General features: G+C 35.4%; 6 protein-coding genes across 6 annotated transcripts; 3 read left to right on the top strand and 3 right to left on the bottom strand.

Moving 5' to 3' along the window:
* The first annotated feature begins 1,120 nt into the window (after positions 1-1,120).
* On the top strand, positions 1,121-4,827 carry LOC105955904 (protein IQ-DOMAIN 5-like). Its single transcript, XM_012979711.2, has 7 exons — positions 1,121-1,245; positions 1,640-1,735; positions 1,851-2,435; positions 2,887-3,114; positions 3,194-3,307; positions 3,561-4,017; positions 4,548-4,827. Exons 2-7 carry the CDS (start codon positions 1,652-1,654, stop codon positions 4,682-4,684), a joined length of 1,605 nt encoding a protein of 534 aa, XP_012835165.2. The 5' UTR covers positions 1,121-1,245; positions 1,640-1,651; the 3' UTR covers positions 4,685-4,827.
* Positions 4,828-5,636: 809 nt separating this feature from the next.
* On the top strand, positions 5,637-7,830 carry LOC105955944 (glycosyltransferase BC10). The gene is made up of 2 exons (XM_012979750.2): positions 5,637-7,012; positions 7,527-7,830. The coding sequence occupies exon 1, from the start codon at positions 5,921-5,923 to the stop codon at positions 6,998-7,000; it is 1,080 nt and encodes a 359-aa protein (XP_012835204.2). The 5' UTR covers positions 5,637-5,920; the 3' UTR covers positions 7,001-7,012; positions 7,527-7,830.
* Positions 7,831-10,149: 2,319 nt separating this feature from the next.
* LOC105967890 (Protein kinase superfamily protein) lies at positions 10,150-12,241 on the bottom strand. The gene is made up of 7 exons (XM_012992486.2): positions 12,004-12,241; positions 11,249-11,504; positions 11,103-11,155; positions 10,961-11,028; positions 10,771-10,860; positions 10,613-10,685; positions 10,150-10,506 (listed from the first exon to the last, which is right to left on the bottom strand). Exons 1-7 carry the CDS (start codon positions 12,074-12,076, stop codon positions 10,184-10,186), a joined length of 936 nt encoding a protein of 311 aa, XP_012847940.2. The 5' UTR covers positions 12,077-12,241; the 3' UTR covers positions 10,150-10,183.
* A 409-nt stretch (positions 12,242-12,650) lies between these two features.
* LOC105967900 (uncharacterized) lies at positions 12,651-15,180 on the bottom strand. The gene is made up of 3 exons (XM_012992494.2): positions 14,830-15,180; positions 13,769-13,919; positions 12,651-13,649 (listed from the first exon to the last, which is right to left on the bottom strand). The coding sequence occupies exons 1-3, from the start codon at positions 14,902-14,904 to the stop codon at positions 12,877-12,879; spliced, it is 999 nt and encodes a 332-aa protein (XP_012847948.1). The 5' UTR covers positions 14,905-15,180; the 3' UTR covers positions 12,651-12,876.
* A 1,500-nt stretch (positions 15,181-16,680) lies between these two features.
* Positions 16,681-18,267, top strand: LOC105967877 (E3 ubiquitin-protein ligase PUB23). The gene has a single exon (XM_012992472.2). The coding sequence runs from the start codon at positions 16,873-16,875 to the stop codon at positions 18,097-18,099; it is 1,227 nt and encodes a 408-aa protein (XP_012847926.2). The 5' UTR covers positions 16,681-16,872; the 3' UTR covers positions 18,100-18,267.
* A 2,217-nt stretch (positions 18,268-20,484) lies between these two features.
* On the bottom strand, positions 20,485-22,082 carry LOC105967894 (E3 ubiquitin-protein ligase PUB24). The gene has a single exon (XM_012992489.2). It carries the CDS (start codon positions 21,894-21,896, stop codon positions 20,661-20,663), a length of 1,236 nt encoding a protein of 411 aa, XP_012847943.2. The 5' UTR covers positions 21,897-22,082; the 3' UTR covers positions 20,485-20,660.
* Positions 22,083-22,615: the final 533 nt, after the last annotated feature.

Below are 22,615 nucleotides of genomic sequence, written 5' to 3'. Positions count from 1 at the left end.
CGCAAAACCGAATTGTTATGGCGTGTTGTCTATTGCACAACTTTATTCGAACCACAAGCGATTTCGACCCCGAAGAAGCATTAGTTCCAGCCGAAATCATCCACCCAGATCCGGACACTAATTACGCCTTCATAGAGAATGTTGAGCCTTCGGAAGTATGGACTTCGTGGCGTGACATTCTTGCGACAAACATGTACAATGATTGGCTAGCTAGGAGGGCTGCATAATTGATTGAATCATATTTTGTGTGTGTTTTTTAGTTTATTTTGGTGTGTATTTTATTTGCAATTACTATTATGCTTGAGACCAACAATATTTATCCACTACTGTATTAAACTTAATTATGTTTAATGGCCTTAGCAACTTAACTTTTCTGGTATATTAAACTTAATTATTTTTTATGGCCTTGGCAATTTATATTTAACCCATTATATCAACTACTGTATAAGAAACACATTTTAATGTAATATATACAGGAAAGAAAATGACAACTTCTCAGTCACAAAAGACTTTGGGCAGAGCTAAGTCCCGTACAAATATAACGAGACGAAGTTGGTCAATGATCGAAGAACAACATCTAATTACGGCTTTGAAGGACATTGTTACACGTGGGTGGAAGTGTGACAATGGCTTCAAGACAGGTTATTTAGGTGTCTTAGAACAACACATGAATTCAATAAATAGAATTTTTGAGGGCTAAAAATGTCATTCACCGCCATTTACCAGTCAATCCAACGTACCTAACGGCATAATGATTCACTCGGATGCTATCCGTAGCTACGAATCTGTGAAACCTAATATGAGATAAAGACACAATTTCATATATCCCAACAGTGTTTATTGGGGATGGATGTGGGATCCCATCCGATCCCAACCAACGAAGCAAAATAGCCCTAAAGGGATGAGCTTATTAGTGAAAGAGAGATATAACCCCTAAACCTAAAATAATAAACATGCTTGGTTGGGGACTTTATTTTGTAAATTGTTTACTGTATATTTACAAAATGATGACAATTCAATTATAACACGTTCATTAAATGGATGGTAAAAGCTAATATAATCCCTATAGAGCCTCTCATCCACACTTTCCCCATTTCATTATTTTTCTTCATTTTTAACCTTTTCATCTTGTTTCAATCCCAAGCATGTATGTATATGCATGTATGTATGTATATGCTTCTTTCTAACTTTTTTTTCTTCAAATTTCATTTATGAATTTGAAGATATAAAGTTTTGATAACACAGGTTAGTACTTCAATTCTTTATTTTTTTGTAATGTTATAAAATACAATCATTTTCATCACAAAAACATAGTGAAGTTTTTTACGAGAAATTTACGTTGGAAATATTGAGTTTTCGAATCAGCTTGAAATCGATGATCATTCGAAACCCTGATTTTTTTTTCGTTCTTTATCAATTATGATTTTATTTATTGAATTTCATTTATGATGAATGTTTTTGTACTTTGGATTAATTTGATTCTTAATCAATTTAATTGTTAGAAAGGCGCAATTTACTAATTTAAGACAAATTATATATATATATATATATATATATATATATATATATATATATATATATATATATATATATATATATATTTAAAAAAAAAAAAAATTATTGAACTTGTTTGTTGCAGGTGTGGTGAGAGATGGGTGCTTCAAAGAAATGGATGAAAACATTATTTAGTTTGAAGAAAGGCAATAAATCAAAGTATCCAGAGAATGATGAAAATGTTGGTTAAATTAAATTAAATTATTATTCTCTTTAATTTATGTATTTTATTTCGAAAAATGCAGTTTATCTTGACAAAATATAATTTTATTAATATTCAATTATATGATTCACAGAATTCTGGAAGTACCGGCAAGAGTTGGCACCAAAGGAGGGAGCACTCTGTTGAAACCGATGACGACGACGTATCCGAAAATGAATTAAATCAAAATAAGGTTACCGAAATTGAAGACGAAATTTGGCACAGAGGGGAGAATTCATTTCTTGATGATAATAATAATTATAATATACCCGAAAACGAGTTGTATAATAATCATAATGCGGTTGCTGAAATCGAAGACGATTCGGAAATTTGGCACCACCAAAGGGAGCAGCACTCTTTTGTTGATGACAATGAAGCGCTTGAAAACGAGTCGAATCGAAATTTGGTACTTGAAACCGAAGATGCTAATTCGTTAATTTGGCCAGAAGGGGAGCGCTATTTTGTTGATAACGATGTAATCGAAAATGAGATTAATCAAAATCATGTTGTTGATGAAATGATCGAAGATACCAAAGACGAACGCTCTCATGAGTTGCATTTAGAATCGGCGAACTCGCCTTCGACTTCACTTCGCGAGCAAAAAACGGAACTTTTTCGAGAGAGTTTGACGGATGAATCTGCAGCCATACATATCCAGTCGGCTTTTCGACGATTTTTGGTACCCAATTTATGCTTTTTTTCTTTTTCTTTTTCTTTTTCTAGACTATTTAATCACTTGCTAGCCTTGTAAAAAGATATGTTACATTCAACGGGTTTATTGCATTCAACCCCCCTTATTTAATCTAATTGTTAAAAAGCCCCACAAGTTATAAATATCTGCAAAAGAACCCATGTGATGCATTTTTATTAGCAAAATACCCCCTAAAAACTCACCATTTAGGGGTTTGGTGCTAATATTTTTAGCACGGAAGTTTTTTAGCAATTTGATATAACACAGGGGTATTTACTCTAATATTTTCATGAATGATCATATAGTATGTCATAATATGATGCAAATATATATGTATATGAAAAGATGAAAATTTTCATTTCAACATATGTTCTATAAACGACGACGATCATTTCATTTTACCGTTATTCTCGTAATTATTTATTATGTCGTGTTTTAGGCTAGACGAGCTTTACGCGCTTTAAAAGGACTAGTGAGACTTCAAGCTCTTGTAAGAGGCCATGCTGTTAGAAAACAACGTGCCATCACACTACGTTGCATGCAAGCTTTAGTAAGAGTTCAAGCTCGTGTTCGAGCGAGGCATGTCCGAATGGCACTAGAGAATCAAAATGCACAAGTTAAGCTTCAACAACAGCTTCAACAAGACGCTCGTGTTAAAAAAATCGAAGTAAGGCACATATATATATATATATAATAAATACAATCATTTTTTTTCCGAGTAATTTAATTTGTTGAGTGTTAATTAGGAGGGGTGGTGTGACAGTACTGGATCTGCTGAAGAAATTCAAGCAAAGTTGTTGAAAAGAAAGGCGGCGGCGGCTAAGCGTGAAAAAACACGGGCTTATGCTTTAGCTCGCCAGGTAAGCGAATAATTTTTTTTAGCGATTCTTGAAAATCGAAAAGTAATGTAGTAATTTAAACTTGTCATGGCATGCAGTAGCTAAAAGGGCTTTTAAAAAAATTGTATCTTTATGCTATTTGCGTGGATGATTTTCGATTATTTTTGATGATTTTTTTACGAAAGGTTATTCGCGAAAAATCAACGTTCTTTTTTTACTTTAAAAAAATGAATAAAAATGGAATCTTTATTATTATTATTATTATGAAATGCAGTGGCAAGCTGGATCATCAAGGCAGCAGGTAATAAAACCTGTAACAGGTTTTGAACTAGATAAAGGAAACTGGAGCTGGAATTGGTTAGAGAGATGGATGGTGATTCGGCCGTGGGAAAATCGGTTTCTTGATTTTGACCTAAGTGATGGAATGAAGACTCGTGAGAACGAACAAATTGATCGGATAATTTCTGCCGAGAAGAAACCGGTTTCGAAAATTGGAAATGGGAAAACGGGTTCTCCTCGTATAAGCAATTATAAATCGAACGAAAAAATTGTAAGGGATGGCTACAATTGTTCTTCTCCAAGCAAGTTGGGACATGCAAAAGAATGTACTACTCCAACCAAACTTGTTTCGAGCAGGACTAGTTTTGGTTCGAGATCACAAAGCAATCCGAAGGAGAGATCAACGCTTTCGGATAAACAAGGAGCGAAACGACTCTCTCTGCCTGGCAAAGGTTCTCTCTCTCTCTCTCTCTCTCTCTCTCTCTCTCTCTCTCTCTATTGAAGCATTACACAATTACTTTGAGTTAAGAGTCATACAATGTGTTCTTAAGAGTTTATTGCATTTAGTACCCGTATTTTTTATCCAATTGTTAAGAAACTTTATGTTATAAAAATTAGCAAAAAAAAACCCCGGATAATGCATTTTTTTAGCAAACACCCCCTTAAAAAGTGAGTTTTAGGGGTAGTTTGCTAAAAAAAATGAATTGTAGGGGTTTTTTTGTTACTAAAAAATAAGATGGGAATTTTTTTTTAATAATTAGAGAATATATAGGGGTGTGAATGCAATAAACCCTCGTTTAAACATCAAGTATTGAGCTTTAGTTTGCTATAAAAATGAATTATAGGGGTTTTTTTGTTAATAAAATAAGATGAGGAGTTTTTTAATAACTAGAGAATATATAGGGGTGTGAATGCAATAAGCGCTCGTTGTTAATAGCAAGTATTGAGTAAGTTTGAGTTGCTAATCAACGATTATGAACAGAGATTGGGGCTCAACCAGCGAGTCAACTCAGTAAGAAATCTGGTGTTAGAAATACTCCAGCTGCCCCAAAGCCCGTGAAGCCCAAAATTAGCTCCAAGTCAACCGGCGTCGTTAAGCCTACAAAGCCCGGCCCGTAGAATGAATGGAGTGTAAGAAAAGTGGTTGTTTAATCAAATATTATTTTATGGATTTTGTTTTTTATTGGTGGATGCTTCAGTTTGATTTGTTCCTAATTAAAGAAATTATATATATTGTGAATTATTTTAGGTACAATGTTAAATATATGGTACAAAACGAATGGAATAGGTAAATCATTTATTTAATCTCTCCACTAATCAAAATATAATCAAAACAATAAATTGTGATAAAGATTAAAGACTGCTTATTTGTATTTTGTGCAAGTTGCATCCCCCCTTTCTTACCAAACTTTGGCTGGCTAATGGCTCGTACTTTAAGGCCTCGTTTGGTTGTCAAGATAAAAATTAATAATTTAATGAAAATCGAATGATATTATTAGATTTCGATATGTCCAACAGAAAAACTTTTTAGTCGACCTGACAAATTATTGGGGATACCATAGATCAAACAAAGTCTTATTATTTAGTTAATAATAGCTAATTTCCACAACCAAATGAAGCGTAGGAAAATAATTAGACAATCCAGATTTGACTAAAAACATTTCTTAGCATTTTTTTTAAACTACTCAAATGCTGAAACTTGGTTTAAATCATTTTTTATTTGATGGAAACAATTTATCTACATATAGTAATCTCTTTTTTATATAAAATAAATCTATTATTAAACTTTGAAAAACAAAAAAATAACACAAAAAAATTCTCTCCCTTTCAAACTTGTTACAATAAAATATATTTTCATTAAAAGATAAATAAACATTAATTTATTTTTTAAAATTCTTATTTTATAATATATTTTTCAAATGTATTTAGACATGATTTCACTCTATTGTGTGTTATTTATTCTTCTAAAATATATGAAAATAATAATAAAAAAAAAAAAAAAAAAAAAAAAAGGGCAGACGTTAACGCCGTTAACTCCGTCATCCTCTTCTTCCCCACCTATCTGACTTCCGCCACACTCGATCCTCCCTCCCTCCTCCCCCAAAACGTATATACTCTCTCTCTCCTCCACTCTCAAATCACTACACCTTCCAAATTCCCAATTCCAAACCCTAGAACCATTTCCGCCACCGCATCTCCGCCACCGCCACCACCGTAATGAAATCCCCTTCACCTCTTCCCTAGGAAAATTCAATCCCACCATATACATTTCCAATCAACACACACAAATATAGTGAGAGAAAATAAATAATTAGTGTAGAGAGAGAAAAAAGAGATCAGCTGACCGCCATAGCCATGATCTCCGGTTCGCCGTCGCCGCTAGTCCCAGCCGTAATCCTCCTCTTCTCAATCCCGATTCTATTCTACTACATGGCCCCAAGCATACTCCCTCCCCGGCGAATCTCCATCTCCGCCCCCGACGAGCTCGACGACCTCTCCCTCTTCCACAAAGCCATCGCCATGGACTCCGCCAATTTCTCCCGCCGCCCCACCCGCCTCCCCTCCGCCAAATCCCACTTCTCCACCTCCCTCCGCCGCCCCAAAATCGCCTTCCTCTTCCTCACCAACTCCCCACTCCATTTCGCCCCTCTCTGGGAGCGCTTCTTCTCCAACGTCACCCGCAAGCACTACAATATCTACATCCACTCCGACCCCTCCGTCAAATTCGCCCCCTTCGAAGGCGTTTTCGAAGGCAAAACCATCCCTTCCAAGAGAACCCAACGCTCTTCCCCTACCCTCATCTCCGCCGCTCGCCGCCTCATCGCCACCGCCATGCTCGACGACCCCTCCAACGCGTACTTCGCGTTGATTTCCCAGCACTGCATCCCTCTCCACTCTTTCAATTACTTTTACAATTTTCTCTTCGATCTAGGCAGATTGTCGAGGGACTTACAATTCTCAAGCTACATCGAAATTCTCGACAACGAGCCCACTTTATCGGATAGGTACGATGCCAGAGGAAAAGATGTGATGATCCCCGAGGTCCATTTCAACGAATTCCGCGTCGGCTCGCAGTTTTTCGTGCTTACGAGAAGGCACGCTCTAATGGTGATAAAGGATAGAAAGCTATGGAGGAAATTCAAGCTGCCCTGTTTGAATGTGGATTCTTGTTACCCGGAGGAGCATTATTTCCCGACGCTATTATCCATGCAGGATCCAAACGGTTGTACCGATTATACATTGACGAGGGTTAATTGGACCGATAGTGTTAACGGGCATCCACACACTTATCACCCTCCAGAAGTGTCTGCCGAGCTGATCTCAACGCTTAGGGAATCGAATTCTAGTTACTCCTATATGTTTGCGAGGAAATTCTCGCCCGATTGCTTGAACCCTTTGTTGGAAATTGCGGATTCGGTTATCTTCAAGGACTGATCTTTCCCTCTGGTAAGTCAAGAGAATAGATACCTTTTTACGTTTATCATTCTTTACATCGAATTGGTCTCGTAATTATCCTTTTTGGGTTGCTACATTAGGTTTATGAATGAAAAAACATGGTCATTTCGTCGCCCTTTTGAATTATTTTGAATAATTCAATATTGATATAATATTTTACGCAAATTTGGCGAAAGTGACAATGTTTAATATCGAATGTAGGATGTATTTATTTGTTTCTTGCTGCAATTCTTTCTCACACGCGAAACCCCTTAAGAATTAAGAGTTAATTGATTAGATTACGTTTTCTGTATCTTAGGTAACACATTTTCGATGTTAATTTTTTTCTTGAATTACTAGCATACAGAGGATGATTTTGTCGAAAACTTTAGTCGATAAGTTAAATAGCTTTATGGTTCCTTCCCTTATTGAAACATGCTCCTTCGAGATTGTTTGTTAATCATACTCGATTGGAACCTAATTCTATATGTTCGAATACGATAACATGTCCTCGTTCTTGTTGCAGGGTCAAAGCAGGAAAATTTCGATAAAGAAGAGAGTATTTGGAGTTGACAAAGTGGGATTAGGTTTTCGAGTGGCTGTTAAAATAAGATGCCCTAAACCTAAGTAACCCAATGGAGTCCAACTCAAGCAAAATCAAAGATATGTTATTACAAACTCATGTTGTACAAATCCTTTTTTTGTTAATGTTGTACATATATATATATATGTATGAATGTGTGAATGTTGTATGAGAAAGGAATAATTGTAATTGTGTTGGCTTAGCATAATGCTGATATGCCAATTCCCATTTTGCCCTTCTTTTGAAAGTATTCTCATGCTGATTTTTTTTCTTTAAAAAATTAAAAAGGGCATTAAAGAAAAGCAAAAGATATGAATATAATCTTCTTTTTGACTCTTTTTCGACGATGTTTGGTTTCGTTTCGTTTCCATTTCATCTTTATTCTTTACTGGAAACGAGTAGGTGTTTTTTAAGCTTTTTTCAAAAAGAAATTCTCACGACAATTTCAAAAGCTTCTGTCTCCTCCAAATACGATTTGACAACTTTAAACATGATTTGATGACAGAGTGTATTTTATCTCCTCTTAAGGTATAAACAAACAATACTTATATTTTCAAATTATTCCTTCAAAACAATTTTCCCCAGAATAACTTCAAACTTTGACATTGGGTTATTCCATGATTCTCATAATCTAATTCTTGATTGTTTATTTATTTATATAATTTGATGCAAATAAAAAAAATGTTATTCAATTTCTTGAAATTGAAGCTTACATTTAGAATAGCTTTTGCTGTATTTAGTAGATGCTTTACTTAGATATTACTTAATACTAAAGACCAAATAGAGGGCTAAGTATTTGATCTTGTGGTGTATTTGACTTTATTCATGCAATTGCAATAATTATTTTGCCCAAAAGTCTTGTGTATGTTTAATTACTTGTAAATTGGCCCCTGTCTATGTTGGTAAGGATAAATACACCCTATTGATAAAAGAAAATTAAAATAAAAAAATATAAATAAAGGACAAATGTACCAAATTTCTACGTCACTTTGATGTTTTACATACTGTCGGTGTGAGGTTTTATTTATTTGAGATGTTAGATGTTGTTTGAATTATACTAATACTGTTTTGACTTCGAATCTAATTTTGAAATATTTTTATTTTTATTTTGGCAAAATTCGAACACGAAAATTGTAGCCCGTTTGGGTTAACTTTTTAATCCAACTTAAATCTGCTAGATCGGATGTCGTGTGATAAAGTTATGCATGAATGAGTCGCGTTTTGAATTTTAGATAATCCAATACATCAAAGTTGTGGGCAATATTCATTGATTAATGTATATATTCCTCACAATACATTCAATTTTGATGATTCAAGTTGGATTAGAATGCTTACTCAAAACCTACAAATTCTATGTTTCGGGTTCTGCAAAATTTGGAGTAAAAAATGATGAAAATCGCGTTTGAAAATCGAAATGGTATTATTAAAGTTCGTACAACATTTATCACATCCTTTTATTTATTTATTAAAAAAAATATTATATGCTTGTGGATCAGAATTCAGAACCTGATCAATCACACCTAATCACACCTAAACACACACATACGAGAAATATAAACATCACTTTCAACATTTGCATTATTAATTTAGCTTTAATAAATAATTAGATAATTAGATACATATCCTATAAAGAAATTTTTTAATAAGTAGCCAACCGTGTCCAAACACGTGTCCATTTATTGTCCAAATTATAAGTCAAAAGTTGTTATTCCTTTTCCGTGTGCTATTTATTACCTACTAGATTATTGACCCACTTTTCCAATATGATCACATAATATAATATATATTTAAATTACAAATTTGTCTAGGACAAAACTTAAATTGTACCAAAGCCATCATGGTATTTAATATTTATTATTAGGATATTTATATTTGAATTATTTATGTTTTTATGTAACTTCTAAAAATTTATAAAAGAAAAAACGAAAAAGAAAAAGTACTTCCTATGTTTTTGGTTGGGCAATAGCAATTTAAGGGGGCCCACAAATAAATTGTATGAATTAGGTCAATTTAACTATTCCCCACCAATCTTCAATTATTAATATTTATTATGAAAAGCATGTATTAAGCCATAATACTTAATAGAAATCCACTATCCACTCTAAGCAACCCGAATTACATTTTTATAATTATTTTTATTTTATTTTATTTTCTATTATTTTTTTTCTTATTTCAATGAAATAGTTTTATGCTTTCTTTTTTATTACACTTTCTTTGTTAATAATATTTTTGTAATAATTTCTTTTTATGTTTCTTTTTCTGTCCAAATTCTAATTTTCATTATTGGAGAAAAATACTAGTAATATTAAAAGAAAATGGTAAATGGCAAATTGCACCCTATAATTACACTCAATTTGCACAATGCACCCTCAAATTGTATTTTTTTTGCAGATTCCACCCCACAAAAGGCTTATTATTTCAGTTTGCACCTTGAGCCCAATTTTGATGAATTTTCTACCGGAAAGCAGTTAAAAAAAAATGGGCATTTTGGTCATAACTTCATTTCCCCAAAATAAAATCAAAATAAGCCCCAAAACACTTTCTCTTGTGAAACACTGCACAAATATAATGAATAAAAAAAGATATATATAACACGAAAATCAACCAAAAAAATTATTTTCTTTTTTAATGATACCTATCTTCTTCTGCAAATACCACAAAATTTGAGGTGTATATATTCTAGGCTTATCTACAGAATTTATGCACAATCTCGCAACGTTTAAAAGCCCGTTAACCTCCCTTTGATCGTAGTTATTACCAAGATCGGGATCGATCATCTTATGTATCGATTTCGGAAAACCAAATTCTTTAACCCATTCGACTAAATCCACACCACCCTTGTTCGAAGACTGACCCGTAATCAGCTCAAGAATCACTAAACCGAGTTGGAACATTATTTTTTTGCACCCCTCTTCCGTACATTCTGCAAAATATTACACGATATTTTCGTACTATAATTATACTCTTTTTCGTAAATAGAAGAATAAAACGATTAATAAACAAGATTTTTGCATAATTACTATTTATACCTTTTGAACAACGAGAAGAAGTTGGCAGTGTGACACGATTTGCAGCAACATTAAATAGGCTAATGTCTGAAATCTGCATCAAGAAGTCGAACGATTTCTTGTCTGAAATATTCTCGTGCAATTAATTAAGATAAAACAAAAAAAAATTGTATATTTACCTTTGGGATTAGATTTTCGTCCAGCATTATAGTACTTGAGCTTATCGAGACGTGATAAACCGGTGGATCGCAGAAAAAATGCAAATATTCCTGCATTGTTTATACAAACGAGAGTAATTATTTAATATCCGTAGAGTACAAAATAGCAAGAGGTAATTATTTCATACGATAATATTAAATGAAAACTAACCACTGCAGCCGCTATCCCGATTGCTATTTGTAGCCTCGTTCTCCAATTCAATGGAGTCTTTAAAGGATCTGAAAACGAGAAAATATTAACGACAAACGAAATCGAGTGACAAATTATTATAAACATTCGCTGCAAAATTTACCTGACAAATGCTCCTTTAAGCTTCCATTTTCAAAGTTTTCGAATACTAAGAACCTGAAAATAGTATACATATATAATATTAATAATTATCATAAGTGGTCAAGGAAAATGTAATCGAGAAGTAAATGAAGATAGATTAATATATACCGCTTAGAACCAACGGAAAAGCCACAAAGGCGAACAATGTGGCGGTGATGAAGGCGGGCCAAGAGCTGAACTTCCCTATAGAAGGAATCATCGTCTTCTTCGAAAAGTTTGACTTCTTTGACCATAGCAAAACGGCCATTTTGAAACTTGGCCATATAAGAAGCCCCTTGAGAAGAGTAATTCACGAGCCTTTTGAAACCATCGGTTGCCTTCTTTATATCTTTGTATGAGAGCCGTTTCACAAGCGACGGCGGACCTTCAAAAATTCGTTCAAAAATCCAAATAATCAACAAATTTTCGCTACTTAAAATCGCAGACGCAACTAAATTACGATTATCAACAAATTTTTCGATTCTTACACACAATAATAATGACTTCCCAAATCCCATTTTGTGAATTTACATCCCTAACCCAATTCCAATCCCAATCAGAACCAAGATGCTACTTCATATCAACAATGAAAAATCTCTAGTGAATTTCAGGGGCAAAAAGGTAAACTGCACAGTTGCTCCACCATCTCAAGTCAACCATTCTTCTTACAGTAGTGACTTCAATTTTCTTTTATTACCAATGCCAATTCCAACAAAATTTAATCTTTTAAAAAAACCCAATTCTTGAAATCAAGAAACGCAGTACTATACATTATACAAGCTCGCAATTCTAGAAAATTGAAAAATGCAGATAAATTCACAGTGATTAATAGAAGCTAAAAATTAAAAAAACCAGGAACCAACAAAGAAACGGGGCGGGCTTACCGGGTTTGGATCGGATGTGAAACCAAGCAAGAAGAAGCAACCTGATCTTGACGACCGAATTCTCAGTGCCCATTATTTTTTTGTTTTTTATTTTTTTGTGAAATTGTGAATTTTTTGACGATGATATTTTATCAGGGGTGACAGAGGGGTGGGGGGAGAATTAATTACAGGAGGGAAGAATCTTTGGATCCAAAGCCAAATGTTTCGCCTTTGAATAAGCAAAGAATAATAAGTAACTAGTAAAAATATTTTACATAATCGAAGTTTCTACTTTGTCGCAAGTAAAATCAGCTGCATATTTATTGGGACCATTTTTGGGTAATTTTGGCATGTGGGTTTCTTGCTGGCGGTAGGCCATATGATAATGTTTTTGAAAAGTTGACTACAAATAATATTATTTAATATATTTTATTTTATTTTTGGTAAAAAGGGCAACATTAAAGAAGGTTAAAGAGATTAAAAAAAATTGGAAAGTAGCCGCAGTGTGTTGTGGATTTTGGAGTAAATAATTTTCAAATGTTCAATTTTATTGATAAGAGTAAAGAGGGTGTGGCATATAATAAATCGAGTACGATCCCCTTAATAACATATTTTTCGTATCGAACTCGTCGCATAGAACTTGCCTAGTCAATTTACACATCTCGATATAGAAAACCATATATAGTTTACTAATGCAAATTGCAAACATGAAGAAGGTCCCAACATTAACATCAATTTTTAGCTACAAGAATTCCTAGCAGTTATTTCTAGAGCAGCCGTAACAATTTGCTTTGGTTAGAAACCCTAGCTCAACAAGGATACATCTCTCTATCATATTACAATATTCACCTATTCAATAAAAACCCGAACCAGATACAAAAAAAAATGCCCGTTTTAGCTGCCTGTCGTTGGTTCTTGCACCTCAAGATCCTTTTTGTCATCGGGTTTTTCGTCTTTTTGCTTCTCCTTCGAATTCTCCTCATCTACAACACTTGTACCTTGTACCTCGGAAGATGCCTCCTTAGATTCTTCAACATTTGAACATGGTACCTCGGAGATCTCCTCCTTCAGCTCTTCGGTTTTTGAATCTGCTACAACAGTAGTTGCATCATTAGATTCCTCAACTTTAGCATTTGAAGTTTCGTTGTTGTCATCATTTGGGGTCACAATAGTTGAAGGTTCCTCGAAAACTGCTGTCTCATCAGTCTCGATTTTCTTGTCTGCACTTTCAGTATCGGGTTTTTCTTCTGGGAGGGCATCTTTTGTATCCACAGCAGAAGCTTCTGGACTTTCTTTAGTTTCTTCTTTAGCAACATCTTTCTCATTCGTGTCTTCATTTTCTGCACGAGAATCACTTTCTTTAGCAACATCTTTCATATTTGTATCTTCATTTTCCGCATGAGAATCACTTTCTTTAGTTTCTTCTTTAACAACATCTTTCTCATTTGTGTCTTCATTTTCTGCACGAGAATCACTTTCTTTAGTTTCTTCTTCTGCAGCAGCATCTTTCTCGGCCATGGCTTCGTCTTCTGCATGAGCGGTACTCTTCGACGGAGCTCCTCCCTTTGTGGCGGATTTCTTTCTCTTCTTCTGTGGGGACTGACTTGCAGGTGCCTCAACTGCCTTTGATTTTTCACTTAACCTTGCAGAACGCCTTGGAGTGTCGCCTGCACAGGACAATTACGGAAAAGGTTGGTTCGCATTTGTCGCATAAAAAGATAATACAGAGATTCAATTTTCTCAGTTTCTAGCACTCTCAAAAGCATCAGATGTGTTCATTGAGTACCTGAACCCCAGTCGAATTCAGAGGCAGATGGTTCTCCAGGATGAGATTTGAGATACTGATCCAACTGTTTCTTGTTCTTGATCTCTTCTCCAGTGGGAGACACGAAAACAACGTCATTCCTCTGAGGGGTACCCCCTTTCTTTGGAGTAAACTGATGTTTTCACACGCAATGGTAAATAAGTAATCAATGTTTATAGAAAAATGAAAGGCGTTGGTTCGAAAACAACATGTAGAATGCACGAGTAACAACAAGCTCAAAAGGATAACAATTACGATTTTTTTTTCCAATTTTTCTTTCTTTTTTTTTTTTTTTTTGCGAAGGAGTACCATATCCGAAGACCATCCTCACTGCTCTTTCTGCATGTACCTTAACCTCGTATAAACCTAACAATCTACTTAAACCAGTACAGAACTTATTGTAGATCATTACACAATTCTACGAATAAGCAATTTTATGGTTATTGTACAGGTTCGACGCTATCTCAGAATATAACTCACACGTTACATTCCTTAACCCCAGATAAAACTTATAAATAAGACTGAAAAATAACAGAAATACTAAAAACGAACAATCTCAAACTCTTCCTAGAACTGCTTTGCTGGGAGTAACTGTAAAACAATCAAATTTCAAAACTAATTTACCATCTAACAATTCTAATTTCAAAACTCGGCGATTAACAGCAACAGGGGAAAAGCACGAAAAAACGAGATGCAGCCTAAAAAGATATAATTTCGCAAAAATTTCAGAGAAATGCACCTCAAAACTCATTATCATAATGAAAGCACTAATCTATTTCTAAAATGGGAACGATTGATTTTCATCAAACTGAAACTAATTATGCTGCTAAACCCTAGCTCCGGATACTTAAAAGCAGATAATTCAATTTCATCATTGAGGGGAAACACAAACAATTGAAAACCTAATCCATCTTCAAACAATTGAATTCGCACTGAATTTCACAATCTTAGAGCATCAATTACACCAAGAACATTTTTACTTCATTCAACTCGTAAACCTAATTGCCATAAACAAAAAAAAAATAGTAACAGCACAGAAGAACCTTCTTAGTCCAGCCGACTGGAGCAGGAAGCTCGATGGAAACGACGTCGTCTTGCTTATTCTCTTCGCTCGCCATTTCTCTGTCTTCTTCAATAAATTAATTTCACAAAAATCCCGAGCACAAAAAAAAAAAAAAAGAATTGGAGAAAAAAGAAATTTTCAATTCCGTGAATTGCAGGATTTTTTATTTTTTATTTTTTAATATTTTTATTAATGAGAGGTGAGGTGAAGAACGTGACAGGTGTGGTGGATCTGGACGTGACGGGAATTATCAACTGTTGTTAACCGTTCGGTTTGGAGTCCGGTTAGTTTGGCGGCACTGTCGCGCATTTCTTCCCTTTTGTCCTTTTCTGCCTTCTTTTCTTTCTTTTATTCAACTTTCAATATATTTTTTGGTAAATTCCACTTTCCCCGCTTGTACTTTGGTTCGGTATCACTTTACCCCTTCTACTCTCGATTGCATCGATTTGCCCCATGTACTTGAAAAATTGTCTCAATGTGGCCCTCGCTGCTAGTTTTCAGATATTTGACATTAACAGCGTTTGATCTAAGATCTCAAATTACAAAAACGTCACATCTCCCAGTTTAAATAATTATTAAAAAACAATAAAAAAAACAAAAAAATATATAAAAATTCAAGAAAACGAGAAAACATAGTCCACGACACCAGCCACAATTTTTTTTTATTAATTTTTTTTTTTAATAATTATTTAAAATGGGATGTGCAGTTTTTTTGTAATTTTCAGACTTAGATCAAACGGTGTTAATGTAAAAGATCTGAAAACTAACGGATAGGGCCACATTGAGACAATTTTTCAAGTACATGGGGGCAAATCGATGCAATCGAGAGTAGAAGGTGGTAAAGTGATACCGAGCCAAAGTACAATGGGGGAAAGTGAAATTTACCCTATATTTTTCCCAACCCAAAATAAAATAAAAAAAGTAAAATAATTTTAAAAAACATAAGTAAGTATTAGGATTTCCTTAATATCATATAATATTCACACAATTTGGCTCACTTTATTAATATTCAATAACTACATTACACTTGATAATCAATAGGGTAAATTACAATCACCAGCTAAGGTAAGGTAAGGTTTATTTACGAAAAAACCATTCATTGTTCCGTAATTACATCCACCCGTATAAATTTCTTACATTGACACCCTTTTGTAGGAGGTTGGATGTAAGCAATTTACAAACTGCAGGGGTTGTACGTAATTTCTCAAACATAAGGGGATTTTTTGTAATTACACCTGACCTCAGGGAGGTGTTTGTAATTTACCCTAATCACTAAATTACAATTTGGATTACTATATAAAAAGTTAATTACATTGCGCGCGGAAACAGCGCCGAGGAGCAACGAGCGGCTGTCGGCATTATTGGGCATGTGACTGATTCTCGATCACCGTCAACCTGCAGTGAGAACCAACATTTTAAATTTTAATTAAATAAATACACTGTGTAATATTTTAAAATATTTGTTATTTTCTGAATTATTATTACAATTATAATAATAATTTATTTTGAAAGTCAAAAGGGAGAGCCTAATTAATTTAAGGCTCCCTCCTACCGCGCATAATGCAGCGCCGACGTAACGTTACGTTGGTTCTCATTTCTCCATACATTTTTTTCTCCCTCATGCATTAATTATTCATCTATTAATTAATCTCTATTTTTATTTTCAAAAAAAAAAAAAGTCTTCTTTCTTTTTGGGTTTTTCTGGGGTTTTTTTTTTTTAATTAATTAATTTATTTATAAAACTCTTGGAAAAAGTCCACTACTTATATTTATCATCTCGATCTCTCTCTCTCTCTCTAGATCTCTATCTCTCTCTCTCTCTCTTGAATATCTGTGTATTGACTTGGTTGTGCAAGTTGGATTGAGCCATCCCTTCTTCGGTTCTCCATACATATAAAAACCTTATCTTTATTTATATATATATATATATACATACAAATATCAAATCACACTGCACCTCAAGAAAGCCGTTGACATTTATTTAACCTAGATTTAATTAATTCATCTTCATTTTTTTCTTAGAATGGAAGAACCAATGGAAGAAATCGAGATCCCATGTTATTTCCTCTGCCCAATCTCCATGCAGCTGATGAAAGATCCGGTGACAGTCTCCACCGGAATAACCTACGACCGCAGCAGCATCGAGAAATGGCTCTTCACATGCAAGAACTCCACCTGCCCCGTCACCAAACAAACCCTAACTCCGGCGACGGAGTACTTCACCCCGAACCACACCCTCCGCCGCCTCATCCAGTCCTGGTGCACTCTCAACGCCCACGACAGAATCCCGACTCCCAAACCCGCCGTCGGCAGATCCCAAATTCTCAAAATCCTCGAACAGGCGAAGAATTCGCCGGAATCTCATCAGATGGTCTGCCTCCACCGGCTTAAATCCATCGCCGGCAGGAACGAGATCAGCAGCAGGACGCACCTGCACGCGGCCGGAGCAGTCGAGTTTCTGACGTCGGTTCTGACGAAGAGCGACGCTGTCTCGAGAGACGAAGCACTATCCGTTCTGAATCAGATTGAGTTGTCGGATTCCGAGCTCAAGAAATTATCTTCGGAAAGTAATTGTTGTGGATTTATGACATCATTAATGAAAGTATTGGAAACCGGGAACGACGAGTCTCGTGCGCAGGCAATCGCGCTTTTAAAGTCCGTATTCGACGTGGCCGACCCGGAGAATCTGATAGGATCCAAACCCGAATTGTTCAAACAAATAACCCGCATTCTGAAAGACAAAATCTCACCACAAGCGACGAAATCGGCGCTGAAGTTGCTCGTGGAGCTCTGCCCGTGGGGGAGGAACCGAATCAAGGCGGCGGAAGGCGGTGCCGTGGCGGCTCTAGTCGAGATTCTTCTAGAAGTTTCCGAAAGAAGGGTTTGCGAGCTTGTTCTAACGATTTTGGATCAGCTCTGCGGCTGCGCCGAGGGGAGGGCGGAGCTTCTGAGGCACGCCGCGGGGGTGGCGGTTGTTTCGAAGAAAATTCTTAGGGTATCGCGGGTGGCGAGCGAGAGAGGGGTGAGGATCTTATGCTCGATATCGAAGCATAGTTCGGGGAATGCGAAGGTTGTCGGAGAAATGATGGAAGTCGGGGTTGTGACGAAGCTGTGTCTAGTTCTGCAAGTAGAGAGAAGTGGGAAGATGAAGGAGAGGGCTAAGGAGATTCTAAGGAATCATTCTAGGGTTTGGAAAGATTCTTCTTGCATTCCACCTCATTTGCTCTCTTCTTATCCATCACCTTCTTGATTCTATTTTTTGTTGTGATTTTTTTGAATGGAATGGATTTCTTGATGTAAAATTGCATGCTTTGGATTAAAGAAAAAAAAAATCAAATTAAAATTGTAAAAAGAGTTTGTTCATATGTATGTTAGAGGAAACTTCTTCGGGGGTTTTTGTTTCGTGTCTTGATCAGATTGCTCGATAAATCGAAAAAATACATAAATGCATGCAATTGTTGACGTAGAGACATGGCTCGATACTATGTTCTTACTAAAGTTAACAAGTTCAGATTCTTTGTAGAAGAAAAAAAATAGTCGAAACATGATTTTAAGTATATAGTAAAACCTCGATAAATTAATAGCGTCGTTGAAATAATAGTTTTACCTTTCTCCGGTAAAGGACAATGTGGTAAAAAAATATTGCGCTAAAATATTTGAATTTAATTGGTCCAAAGTATATTAATTTATTACTGAGTATTTTATTTGTCAAGATAGATGGACAGAATAGTTAAATAATTAATTGGAAATTAATTAATTAATAAATGGTCTGCTATTGTGGACTGTTGGCTAGACTAGAACAATGGGACCAACTACAAGTTGGTATTGAAACTAATTCAAAGGTGGACTGGATTAGTTCTCGAAATCCGACTAGTATCTGCCAATTTAAACTACATTAATTGTCATGAAATATATTTATATTGAATAATTTTTTGACATTTAATTTACATTTGGTCACAAAATTATTATATATAAATGTCCGAATGACATGTATATTTTGCTTGCTTCAAGAGGATAGAATGCATTTTTTAATTTAAATCGGGAGACAACTTTTACAAATATTTTAAGAAATAATATAATGTAATAGTTTTATTTTTTGACAACTTCAATGAGATATTTTTCTTCATTATATGCTGTATAAATAATTAAAGAAAATCATTAAAAAATGATTGGCAATTCTTCAAATTAAATAAAATGGCGGTTGCTTGCATGCAGTAATTAATGAATTAGGAGATCACTACTACTGTACATGTTACGTTGGCGGTCTTCTTCCGGCAACATATTTTTTTTTTTGCATAATATATAATGAAATATTGTCAAGTCCACGAAAGTTGGAGTTTCTAATAATCTAGATATTTCTTTGCAATTTAATTATTACTTTATTAACTCGTACATTTATGTAGCACCGGCAGGAAACGGCGATACGGGGAAAATATATGTCCTAAAAATGGGATACGAGGTCTTGGGGGAAATATGTAAATATTAAAAGTATAAGGGTGGATTTATAAATACGTTGTATAAACATATTATTTAGATGTAATTTACATGTTTACATACAAATATATCCAAAATAAATATTATATTATTATCATCTATATATTAATATGAAATTGATCATTAAATCATGTAGATAATTAAGGAAACAACGACTATATATTTGGAAATTTACTATTCGAATATGTTTCTAATTCTTATGAAATTGCAAAATGGTCCTTATAACGTATTCGATAGGTGTCCTAAGGCGTTGGATACAAAATGGTGACTGAAGCATGAATGCATTAAAAAGTTGAAGTTTTTGTTCTACATAGTCGTACATACATGACACAATATGATTCAATCGTATTAGTCTTACCTGGACCATGATCATTCAATATTTAGGAAGAGTTCCAATTATATGATGGTCCATATTTCTTCATCTTTCTTAATTGATAAAAGAATCAAATTCCGTCATTCGAAGCGTGCACTGGGTAAATTACGGTTTTCGTAAAGTAGCTCACAAATCAAACTAGATTAACTATATCGTGTTACAAGAGCTACTCAATCTAATTAATAAGTGTTGGATCGGACTTTGAATTTAATCAAATGATCGATATTGTATCATCTTCTTGAACTAGGCCACTACTCAGCAGTACATTTGATGCACAAAATTGTTTTTCGAATTTCTTGACGCGTTTAAAGATCATTTTGAACATCATCATATGCATTATTGCATGTATACAATTATTGTATATATTTACATATATCATTAAAACTCAAATGTATAGTTGGAAAGATCAATTGATTTCATACACACTTCAATGAATATATATTTATAGGGCAAATTACGACGACCACTCCCTAAGGTAAGGTCAAATTATGAAAAGAAACCCGTCATGTTTAGGTAATTACAACCACCCCTCAACTACGAATCTTCTTACACGTGTCCACCCTTAGAGTGTCAAATTTAGTGGAATCTTCTAGATTATGTGGAATATTCACTAGTTTGTACTCGTTTTACCCCGACCAACCGAGCTCCACATTTAGAAACAAGATGATCATAAAAATGTGTCTCTTAGCTTGTAAATATCAGATTGTGGTGCATCAAAAACTACAATTTTTGCACAAATTAAAACAAGTACAAACTAGAGATCGAACATTTCACGGAATCTAGAAGATTAATTTGAATAATTCATAGTTAATTGAGGAGGTGGTTGTAATTACCCAAACATAAGGGATATTTTTTCGTAATTTGACCTTGACCGTAATTTACCCATATGTATATATATAAGACATATATAAAATGTTTTTTTATTTTGGAGTTAGTACTTAGTTCTACCTAGGACACCTAGTCAAGAGATAAACTTGTAAACAAGGGGAATTACTCCAAGCATTAGAATGCAACCTCAAAATCCCACTCGCCTTCTTCTTCAAGTAACCCGCGCAGTCAGTCTGCAGAACCATGCACATCTTCGATACGCCGCCAACCCTCATCATCTCCGTAACCACCGCCGCCGTGCCCGAGTATCTCGCTATCGACTCCAGCACGCACAGAGCCAGGTCGTCCGTCGCCGCTGAAACCCTCAGCAGCCTCTTCGCCACCACCGCCACCCCTCCCGCGTGCCTCAGCAGCTGCTGCCGCCCGTCGGCGAACGAACACAGGTGCGCCAGTAGACAGAACACAAGCTCCGTCGTCCTCTTCTCCGGCGGGTTTCTCAACTCCATCTCCACCAGCTCGAAAACCGCCCCCGCCTCCACTATCTTCGTCTTGCTTCTTCCCAACTTACAGGTTTCTGTAAGGATCTGGATCGCCGCTCTCGTCGCCGCCGGCGAGATATTCTTCCTCAAAAACTCCACCATTTTCTCGAAAAATTCTGTATTCAAACCCTCGATTAAACTATAATTCGCAACTTCGATTACGTTTTTCAAGACTGAAAGAGCTTGGGTATTCAAACCCGTGTTTTCCGCGTCGATGGTAAGAACCCAGATCAGAGATTCGACGAAGTCGAGGTTTTCACCGACCATGATCTTCTTGGCTTCCGATGAAGTGGGCCCCCACGTGAGGTGTAGAATTCTCAGTGCAGTATCGATTCCCACGTTTCTTAAATCCTTAAAACACCGTACAATGAAAGAAACCATCGCCTTCGCCACACCAGCTTCCGCCATTGATTTCTGGTTCTTTTCACCTTCATCCGCAATCTCCTCTAATTTCTTCAAAGCGACGCCGTTTAACGAAACACTATTAATTCTGCTGACGTCACGGACGAGTTTGAGAATGAGAGATCGCCGGACCGGAGATTTCGGAGTCGGAATTCGATCGACGCCGCAGTCGGCGTTGACGACGCACCAGGCCTGGATTAGCCGCCGGAGCATGTGGTTCGGGGTGAGGTCTGATGCTGCTCGGGGTAAAGGCTGCTTCGTGACTGGACAGACGGCGGCGGCCGGGGTTTTCAGCCACCGCTCGATGCTTTCCCGGTCGTAGGTGATGCCGGTGACGGCGGTGACCGGGTCTTTCATAATTTGGAGAGATATGGGGCAGATGAAATATTGGGGTATTTCGATTTCGTCCATTAATATTTTGTTTGATTATTGTCTGCTGAAAAAGATAAGGGCAAATTCTGTGTGTGTATGTATATGTGTATATATATAAGATGAAGAAGAAAGAAGGAAGTGAGATTAACGTGTGGGTGAGGAGGAAGAATATATGAGGTGATGAGCTGGAAATAAAGTTTGGTTTTTTCCTCTTCTTTTGTCCAATGCATATATGGTAAGAGAATGCGGCTATTTTATGGGCGGTTTTTGAATTCACAAAGAAAATTCCACTTCTTTGACTACAATAATTTCTTTTTATATTTATTTATTTGAATTTTGAAATTTATGTTAGTGTAAATTATGGCTAGCTGAGTTAAAGTTAAATTATGAAAAAATCTCTCATGTTTTAGTAATTACAATTATCTCCTCAATTATGATTTTTCTACACGTTCGTTTTTATAGTGTCGAATTCAGCATAATCTTCTATATTCCGTGAAATATTCTCTTGTTTCTAGCTGGTGAGTGCAAGAATGCAGTTTCTGATGCACCAAATGCTATTATTTACTTCCTCCGTTCCTAAATAATTGTCTCTTTTCACTTTTCACAAAGATTAAGAAACTCCATAAATATATATTGATTTTAGAAAAATCGTATAAAAATGACTAAAACAACCTTTATTATTTAGTGATTTATAATAGAAAATTAATGATTAGAGTTTCATTAACAAGGTTAGAACATGAAAAATGCATTTAATGCAG

The sequence above is a fragment of the Erythranthe guttata genome, chromosome 4 (assembly GCF_056151865.1).
Source record: "Erythranthe guttata isolate IM_541 chromosome 4, IM_541, whole genome shotgun sequence".
Lineage (NCBI taxonomy): Eukaryota > Viridiplantae > Streptophyta > Magnoliopsida > Lamiales > Phrymaceae > Erythranthe > Erythranthe guttata.
Note: the sequence above shows the minus strand (reverse complement) of the source record. Positions and strands in the feature narration are given on the sequence as shown.